We start from the raw sequence: 10569 nt of genomic DNA on the forward strand, positions 1-10569 counted from the left end.
ATATATATATATATATATATATACATATATACGACGGGCTTCTTTCAGTTTCCGTCTACCAAATCCACTCACAAGGCTTTGGTCGGCCCGAGGCTATAGTAGAAGACACTTGCCCAAGATGCCACGCAGTGGGACTGAACCCGGAACCATGTGGTTGGTAAGCAAGCTACTTACCACACAGCCACTCCTACGCCTATATACGGAATATTCGCAGCTGAGTTTTCCTCGTCAATCAATGGCGCAAAATATCATAGTGGTTTCGTGCCATTACCATTGAGGCCATTCAGTTAAGCTACTGGGGAAAAAGCTAGCGAAATATATATATATGAACAAAAGTTTGATGTCAAGAAGATAGATATCTGTTTATTTAAAATGTGCTTTATTCTTAGAGACTATGCCTGAAGACATTGGCTGAAGAAATTCTATTCCGAAACCTTTCAAACGAATCTCTCGTCATGTTATTTTGGGGGCGGAAAAATTAAACGTTAAATCGCAAAACAAAGATTAATTTGAAACTAAAATCTCTTAAATTTGTTCCCTTATCACGTTAGGTTTTGATTCTGGTTCTATTGATGTGAATATAATTTAATTAATTCCTTATCAAACTCTCAAGTTTGACAGAACAATAGCCATATTTTTATTTGGATAGATTTCGCGTGAAATAACTTCATTTAATTTGGCAACATCAACAGCAACATCTGGAACTGACAAACACTATTATTTTTACTGTTTTTGTTTGTTTTTGCTTCTTGTTTTTCGTTGATGATGTTTTGCTGTTGCATGGCTAACAAGGCAAAATTGGAAACTTTCTACTAAGACTGACATTGTTGTTGATATTGTTATTGTTATTTATGTTATTCATAATATATCGTTAATATCATTAATATTATTGTTGTTTTGTTGTTATTCTGTAGTCTTATTTTTATCACGTGCCTTCACTGTACTACCGAGCACAGCTCTGAGTGACTTGGTTTTGGTTTTGTTATTTTCACTGTATTGAAAGTGCTTTAAGAAGTATGTGTGCACTGTCTAGTAGTGCTATTTTTTGTATGTTATATATATTCGTAAGTCTTGGTGTATTGGTTATGTATTTCTCTGCATGCTTCTTAATCATACCTAATGCACCTATTATTACAGGATTGTTTCTGTTTTTAAGTTCCACATTCGGGATATCTCTATTTCCAGATATTTGTATTTTGAGAGTTTCTCCGTTTCTTTTAGAGATACATTATCGTCTTTTTGGATTGATACAGCGATTAGGAGGCATTTTTTTTCTATCACACACGTTAATCTCTCGAAAGATTAAAACCGAGTGTAACAGGAATTTTGCAAAGCCCGGTATATCATCATTAATTTCTTGATAAAATCTTTTTGGTCGATTCTAAATAATTGGTTTTGCTGGTATTGTTTAATCTGTTGTTCAAACCTAGTTAGCTCTGCTTTTTTGACAAGTATACGCTGCTTCAGTTATTCAACTATAACATTCAGACCTTTTGTATCTACACCATACTTCTTCAATTTTTCAAATTTGCGATCATTCTTCAATTGTCCTTTTCTTTTCCTGACACTACAATGTTCAGGAAGTTTATATCTTCTGAAATTCTCCTTTTCCACCAAAGTTGTTTAGTTCCAAAGTTGTTTAGAAATCAGTCGATGTTCTGTTCCTAATAGTTCTCAATCCTATCCTTTCTTCCACAATCTTACTTGCAGCTTTGAAGCGTTTATTTGTTTGTGTGATGTTCTTTGTTTCAATGTGTCTCAATACATTATTGACTTTACTTGTCTCTTGATTTAGTCTCCAGTTGTTACCTTTCTTGAAGTCGCACATAAATTCTTTCTTCTTTATTCAATAAATCCAAGATCTTTTTTTATTACTATTTGGTCTTCATTGTTTAAATAGTCACTAATCTCGATTCTTTCACGTTTCATAGTTGTATATTCTTGTGAACAATTGTCCATTTCTTCCACTAATATCACTTACGTATCTCGCATTCCCAGCATCACATGATATCCTTTTTTTAATAGCCTCCAGCTCCAATTCCGTTAACCATCCATTCTTTCGTATTACTCGTGCTTGGTCACATAAGTTTTGTTCAGTAATTTCAAATAGATCCATTGCCTTCCATTTTCTGTGCATTCATTTTCTGTACCCTCTGACTGGTACGTCATTTGCATCCACTGGGATGCTCAGGTAGTCACACTCCATAATCAGCATGTTTACTTGTTTATTCCATTTATGTCTTGCTGGATTACGACTGTGCCCACCCTGCTGCATAGTGGGACACTTGTCGGATGCGGCGCCTTTACCATTTGTCCTAGTCCTTTACATAGCGTTATCGTTAGCTATTATTATTGTTGTTGTTGTTGTTGTTGTAGTTGTTGTCATCGTCGTTGTCGTCGTTGTTATTGTTGTTAATTACTTTTAATTTGCATGCTTGTTACAATCACTTGCCGAGACACACCCAGCACCCTAAAGCGAGTGATGGGTAAGAGATGTTATAGTATGACAGAAAGCTTGAGATGGGGAAGTAGCAGGAGCAGTAGTGAAATATCTTCATGTAATACAACACGGACATTTAAATAGATAAGGTCTTTCTAAGGATATGGGCAGTACTTGTCAGTACAATCTTTTGGATTTCTCTGAGGCATGGTTCTCCTGGGATGTTGTCTAGATGTTTCTGATATTCTTTTTGTATCATACCTAGGTCACCTAGAATAACACTAACAGTTCTTGCTTTAAGATGCCACGTCTTTTGTATTTCAATTTCTAGGTCCTTATATTTATTTGATTTGTTAAATTCCTTTACAGATATATTTTTATCAATAGAGAACACTTACATTTATTAGTCTAAAAGTAATTTCCTCCCTGTCTTTAATAATTATGTCTGACCGATTATTCTGGATCTTTCAGTAAGAGTTGACTGGAAAATCCCAAAGGATAGTGACATTTTTGCCTCCAACGACTGGCTCAAGATGATGTCCATACCAGTAAGCAAGAGTGCTTATTTTGTTGTGTTTGCATATTTTCCAATGTAAATACTGTCCTACCCTATTGTGGTGATTTTTGTATTCGTTTGGTGTCAGCTCAGGACATCCCGAGACGAGATGGTCGATTGTTTCGTCAAATGTATCGCAGAGTCTGCATTTAGTGTCAGAACCGTTTTGAAGAACGTTAGCCTGGTAGTTTTGGGGAAGCAAGTTTTGATGTTGTGCTGCCAATATGAAACCTTCAGCTTCTAGTTTCAGTCCTGGACTTCTCAGCCATTGATGGATTGTTGTTTGGTCTACATCAACATTTCGACTTCAAAGAATATACTGTCTGTGCAGGAGCTTCTGGCTCCACCGCTCCCCTATTCGTATCTGCCTGTTCGCTTTTGAAGTCTGCAAATTGAACTCAGAACGTAAAGACAGACGAAATACCGCTAAGCATTTCGCCCGGCGTGCTAACGTTTCTGTCAGCTCGCCGCTTTATTTGGTGACTATTTCTAATAAGTTGGATGACCGCATATAGACTCTCTCATTGGCACCAGGACTGCTGTTGCAGTCAGTGAGAAACAATGGCCAAATCTCCCTCAAATCTTATTTATTACATTAGTGAATGATACTAACTTGACCTAATAATTTAGAGCAAAGAAATCTTGGATGATGGGTATTAAGTACCTTAGCTACAGCAATGATCACGTTGCTGTAATCACGATTGACATAGATTTGACAACCAGATACAAATCACTGCACTCTCGAGTTGACTAATAGCTCACTGAATATGCCATGCTTCATTTTTGTTCCGGAAGATGCTGCCTCATTCTTTATGCAGTGTTTCAGAAGTGCATAGTAAAATGCGAAATTGTGGAATCTTTCTGTCTGATGTGTTAACCAGATAATTTAGGTTTGTCTTGTCTCTGTGGATATGTGCAGTAGAATTCAAGGAAGTCGACTCAGTTAGCATGTGGTACTACTGAATCCTGTAAACTATTAGAATAAGATAGGAATCCAACAGAGTATATGGAGCTGAAATGGAGGAGGGTCTCAATTGGTTTTACTGTTTGTATGTTTTTGTTTCTTCGTATAAGAGATAAAATTCCATATTTTGCGTATGTCATTAGTACAATACCTGCACATTAGTTTATTTGTATTCATGCTATTGACTTACTTCAGTTACCTCCCTTCGTTCGTTTTATGCTTGCTTGTTTTGTTTTGTTCTGTTTTTTTTTTGTTTCTGCTTTTTATCTGTTAGAGTATTTTTTTAAGATGACATTTAAAGTATCTTTCTGTTGTATATTAATGTACCGAAGGATTTCAGTACAATTACACATGTTGCCGAGAGAGAGGTGACCGACTTCAGTCATGAATTGTCCGGCTGGTCTTTGAGTAAAACTAAGTATCTTGGTTGTCATGTAGGCGGCAATGCAAATTTCAATTTACTTCAATTTATTCTTCATACCGATGATATTTGGTTTTATTCTATAGCCTACAGAGAATGGGTTCCGCCCAGTCGACTTTAACATGAAGGTAATATTTTTAATGTTACCATCAATCTAGGGATAACGAGAAATTTGAGCGTGTTTCTCAAGAGCAGAAAACCTTAAAAAATGTTATATATTTTTTGTCCTTATTTTTGTTACTTTTGTATATAAGTTTAGGGGTGTGTATCAAACTCAGTGTATATGTATGCTGTTATGATAATAAAACTGTTATGATAATAAAACTGGTACTTTAGAAAGCATTACCTGTTTTGCTTTTGTTGTTTTTCAATCGATTGCAAGAAGACTATTTAGTGTCACAGATAGAGTAGTGCAGTTCATGATACACTTAATGTACTGCTGCTTAAATCGTTCCAAGTAGTGCAGCTGTTTCTTTCCTCACTGTTTCTTTGTCGTTGGTTTCCTTTTTATGATTGGTTACGTGATCACCGATCGCATAAACTAACTTTTCTGTCTGTAGTCGAGAGATGATATTTTACTGGAAGCGTTCTGCTGCTTCTCTTGGAGGAAACAAATTTATAACCACCGATTTTGCCATAACCAATGCAACATTGACATTGTATAAATGTTTAAACGCTCTTCTTACTTATGGAACATCTGCTAATTCCCTAAACAACATACCTAACTAGCGAAATATAATTCTCTCATTATCATTTTTACCACTGCGAACATTATCATTATCAACTCTATTACTACATTACCATACTTATACACTACTGCTACATAATTGTTACTATTATTGTAATCTGCACGACTTCCAGTGTATTTTTGTTTTTGATTCTATTATCGCTGTTATTATTGCCATTCTATAAGTAGTCTTTTATGTATCCAACAGGGGTTGATCGTGTCCGCAAAAACACAGCGATATTTATGCATAATATATTCATTTCCAAAGCTCCTAGAGTTACAGATGCCTTAAAAAACAGTGGGGTTCTGTCAATTACTGCCACCAAAGAATTGTCGAAAAGGTAAATATGAAAACCTTGCCATTTATTTTTTATTTACTTCTTTATATATACGATTAATTATTTACTCAGTCGCCATGATTAAAAGTGATGACTTATCGATTCATAAGTGTTTCATAGTACTGATATCTTCTGTGTGTAAGGTCGTCTTGTTTTAGAATAGCGTTGTCGTAATTATAGTAATTAACTGACGTGTTTTTAATGTATCTAGGTGTATGATTATAGCTATTTGGTCTATGATTGCAGCGGAAATTAATGAAATAGAGTTAGTCGATGCATTACAATCTCGATGTATTTAAAGGATTTGGCAAGCCAACATAGTGTTCGAGCTTAAATATTAAAACGGTGTTGGAACATAGTGTATTTGATGTATTTAGTGTGGGTGGGAGCTAATGGAAATTGAGAGAGAGGAGAAAGAAAGAAAGAAAGAAAGAAAGAAAGAAAGAAAGAAAGAAAGAAAGAAAGAAAGAAAGAAAGAAAGAAAGAGAGAAAGAAAGAAAGAAAGAAAGAAAGAAAGAAAGAAAGAAAGAAAGAAAGAAAGGCTTTAGTTTTATGATGACATTATAAAAGAGCTCTGATGTACTTTCATGTGTCAAGATACTTGCTGATAGTTAAACATGTTGATGTTGAAGGTTAATTAGAGGCACACGAAAAATGCTTTTAAAAACCATACTCAAAGACACAACGAAGAGCTGTCTAAGAAATGTGATCACTTGACAAAAATACATTCAGTCAAAAGAAAAGTACACGTAGATTTCTAACAACTGACTTACTGTATGGCGTGACAGCACAATACGTTGACTGCGGGGGTGGTTGTTTTATATTCGCCATGTTGGATATCGTTGATATTAATATCAAGATTCTTGTGTCAGGAAATGTATTTTCGTTTCTCTTGCCGATATGTTATCTGTTGGAATTTTAATTATTTTATTATTTAAGTGACCCTTCAAAATAATATCCTGAGTGAAGGAAGATATTTTAATTATTTTAATTATCTTGTCATTGTAAAGACTTGTGTTTTATAATATTGTCCCCTTTAATGTTTTGGCTATTTTTATTTGTATTGCTATTATTGACATTACCAGTACTATCATTAATATCATAATTTTCTTTTGTAGTTAAGTGATATTGATATTTTAAGTAATAGGTGACTGCAGGCGGACAATCAGCACAATTTACAGAATGCTGGATAAAATTGTTCACATAATTTCGAGCTCGCTACAATCAGATATCAAATCCCGTTGAGATTGAATCATAATTTCATATTTTGGGGTCAATAAATGAATCCCCAGTCAGGAATGATGCATTGGCGAAATATTAGAGTGTCCAAATAGATGGTATGCAGTATCTGTTCTGGCTTAGCGTTCTAAGTTCAAATTTGGGTTCTGTGTTGTTCGTCCGTCGGAACGACGAGGACCATCTGATCATCCTGGGGAGGTCATCATCGGTGAGTGCGGAGAAGGCTGATAAACCCAATCCGCGCTTAGAAAGATCTGCTGCAGTAGGGACAGGGGATGGTAGCAGGGGCCGGGGGCTTCAAAGCATTGTTCTTTCTGTTCTGCCTGCGCTTCTCTGCAGCAGCTTTCTTGTTACTTTCATGTTGGCGGGGCACCGTTGTGAACAGCGGCCCGCCACTTGGTCCTATCTAAAGTTGTCTGCCTCCCATGATGACGTGTCAATGCTGAAGGTCTTCAGTGATACCTTTAGGCTGTCTTTAAACCGTTTCCTCTGGCCGTCATGGGAGCGCTTGCCGTGCTGGAGCTCACCAAACAGAAGCTTCTTGGGTATTCTGTAGTTCTAATGCAGTGAGAGAAGGCAGCAAGGTAGTCCACGGCAGACTGTGAAACCGACATCTCTCTGCCATCAGACAGGCCAACCATCGTTTCGATACAGTTGTACCATGTATAACAGGGGATTTGAAGACCAAGCCTAGATTATATCTTTGGCAGCAGGTATGCAAATGCAGTAAGGGTAATAGACGACGTTGTGACATTTCGCGCATGTTACCAAAAATTGAAATATATTTGATGCAATTCTCGACAAACTGATATTCTAGCACTATAAGTTCTAGGGATTACTAACAAAACAGTTGGTGCTACGCTAGTTTATTATGCATCAAAGTATCTACTTCGATATAAGCAGTAGAAGCAGATGCCTACGAGCTGAGCAATAGCTCCTGATGCTAATAAAAAGAATGTCCACACTATCATATGAAAGAAGTTTGGATACATTTTGACATTTTCTCTCGACATACTTTCATTTTCACACAACAGAGTCGTCTTATTTCCTAACTCATTATTTTTTCCTTTAAATAACTTGTTCGTTTTTGTCTTCAGCTTCAACCATTCCTACGCCTTAGTGACCAATTAAATTTAACACATCCTTCGTGTTGAATTCTTTATTCTTGACACGCATTTCAAAGGCTAACTTCGTGCACTGTCACAGTTTCTTAAGCTTCTTTTAAATATTTTATCTCTGCAAAACGTCATATCAACAATCCACAGCTGCTACTAGAAATTATTCTCTAAAATTAAATGCGATCATCCATAAAAGCAAGTAACAAAATACTGCAAGGTATTTTGTCCGCCATTATACACATTCAGCTACTTCAAAATTATTATTACTATTTAGTGAGAGAGCCGTGCGTGCCATCAAAGTGACACTGGGGTAAAATATACGAAGCTCAATATACATAACTACCCGCCTGATAAGGGAACACCAGACATGCATCACAAGTATTATTATCATCATCATCATCATTATCATCATTATTATTATTATTATTATCATCATCATCATTATTATTATTATTATTATAATTATTATTATTATTATTATTATTATTATTATTATTATTATTATTATTATTATTATTATTAAGGCGGCGAGCTGGAATAATCGTTAGCATTCCTGGCGAAATGCTTAGCGGTATTTCGTCTGTCGCTACATTCTGAGTTCAAATTCCGCCGAGGTCGACTTTGCCTTTCATCCTTTCGGGGTCGATAAATTAAGTACCAGCTGAGTACTGAGGTCGATGTTATTGACTATCCCCTTCCCCCAAATTTCAAGCCTTGTGCCTGTAGTAGAAACGATTATTATTATTATCATTATTATTATTATTATTATTATTATTATTATTATTATTATTATTATTATTATTATCATCATCATCATTATTATTATTATTATTTTTATTATTATTATTATTATTATTATTATTATTATTATTATCAAAGCGGATTCCTCTTTCTTATTACAAAGTACTCTGTACTTTGCACTTTCCGCAGATTTGTCTATCTTTGCCTAAACGATGTTCGTCCGCTATGACTGGCTTTGAGCAGCCATTATGAGTCCGGTTTCTTCCTTAAGTCCTCCACCCTTTACCCAAACTTATCCCCACCTTTCTCTCTCTCCCCCTTCTCTCTCTCTCTTTCTTTCTCTCTCTTTCTCTCTCTCTCTCTCTCTCTCTCTCTCTCTCTCATTCTGATCTCTTCAATTTTCATTTGTTCTCTAACCTGAGAACACTATGATCATAAACGGTTTTTTTTCTTTTTCAAACGCTGCTGCTATTCGCTGTTCATATCGCCTTTTCTCTTTCCTCTATATTTGCTTTGAGAATATATCTTCGTATGTTAGCTAGTTTATTAGGGTTCATTGCTGTATCCAAATCTTTATTTAGGTTATTTTTCTTCCATATTTTATATGTATATGTTGTTGAGTTTTCGTTCTTTGGGTAGAGCACTGCTGTAAAATAAGCGTGTAGGATTGAAATATATTCCTCACGTGTCCATTTATGCCGTTTTGGTTTTATTTGCGAGACATGAGGAACAACGTCCGGCCCTTTATTTTGACGGTCATCATTTTCGTAGGGTACCGGTCCATTCATTTTTGTTGTCAGATTGTTTTGCATGTGCAGCTCTTCGTACTTTTTGCGTAACAAGTTTAGAGTACGCACTTCCCGATTGTTATTCTTGGGTTGAATAATTCCTGTATTACTTAATTTATTTGTAATTTTTTTGTACATGGTGTTTGGGGCCGGAGATGATCCGGTGTTGATGGATTGTAATGCATCAAGCGTGTTTACATGTGCTGTGCGAGCAGTGAAGATAATATCCAGTTAAAATACATCATTTCATTTGAAGAATAGAAATAAATTTCAATGAGTATTACTTACTCGGATATAGTCCAACCCTTTGCCAGCTATTTTTGACTCCATGCGATGTCTTTATTTCCGATGTTTTTGGATAAATTTCGGAGCAGTGTTTTATCGCTCTCACATCTTATTATTTATTGTCTTTGCACAGCTTCTAACACTGAAGATGTACTACGATGCCAGCTGTTCACTACCAGTGAACTAAGGTAACACCCCTTGTTTTTCGAGCACTATCTGAAGTATTCGAACGGTTCCATGCAGTGCTGTTTTCTGCAGGTGCTCCACCCTTATTGCAGCCCCTATTTGTTCTATGTACTTCTCAAGATTTTTACTCACTGTTCCCACCTTTTTCGGCGATCACAACTGCTTAACCTCCCAAGCTAACCTATCATATCTATCGACTTTTCTTTCTTCATTATTGTCGCATACCTTGTTGTCAGCTGGGCATGCTATATCTATGATCCAGCATCGTTTGCTTTCTTTCTCAGTTAATACTACGTTTGGCTTCCTACGCTCTATCTCATGGTCACACTGAATCATAAAATCCCATAGAATCTTTGCATTATCATTTTTGATGATGCCTTCGGGTTTATGTTCGTACCACTTCATTACTGTCGAGTCCATACTTGTTGCAAAGTGTCCAATGTATTATTATTATTATTATTATTATTATTATTATTATTATTATTATTATTATTATTATTATTGTTCAGTAGTTTTATTTTTATAACGTGCTTTCACTTCACTACCGAGCGCAGCTCTGTGTGCCTTGGGTATGTGCTGTGGTTTGCTGTGATGCTCTTATGGTTATTGTATTGAAAGTGTTTTGCGTAGGATATGTGCAGTGCCCAGTAGTGCAATTTTCTGTATGTTATATATATTTGTAAGTCCTGGTGTTTTTGTTATGTATTTGTCTGAATATTTTTTTATTATACCTAAGGCACCTACTATGATAGGAATTGTTTCTGTT

The 10569-nt window shown here is 35.8% G+C and overlaps 1 protein-coding gene across 1 annotated transcript in view; it reads left to right on the plus strand.

Moving 5' to 3' along the window:
- The window catches only part of LOC106876847 (peroxidase-like protein), a 57769-nt gene that overhangs the window by 10144 nt on the left and 37056 nt on the right, over positions 1-10569 (plus strand). The window contains exon 4 of the mRNA XM_014925568.2: positions 5317-5449. Within this exon, the coding sequence (XP_014781054.1) occupies positions 5317-5449 (133 nt within the window). The remainder of the gene's footprint in view (positions 1-5316; positions 5450-10569) is intronic.

This window comes from Octopus bimaculoides, chromosome 2 (assembly GCF_001194135.2).
Source record: "Octopus bimaculoides isolate UCB-OBI-ISO-001 chromosome 2, ASM119413v2, whole genome shotgun sequence".
Taxonomy (NCBI): domain Eukaryota; kingdom Metazoa; phylum Mollusca; class Cephalopoda; order Octopoda; family Octopodidae; genus Octopus; species Octopus bimaculoides.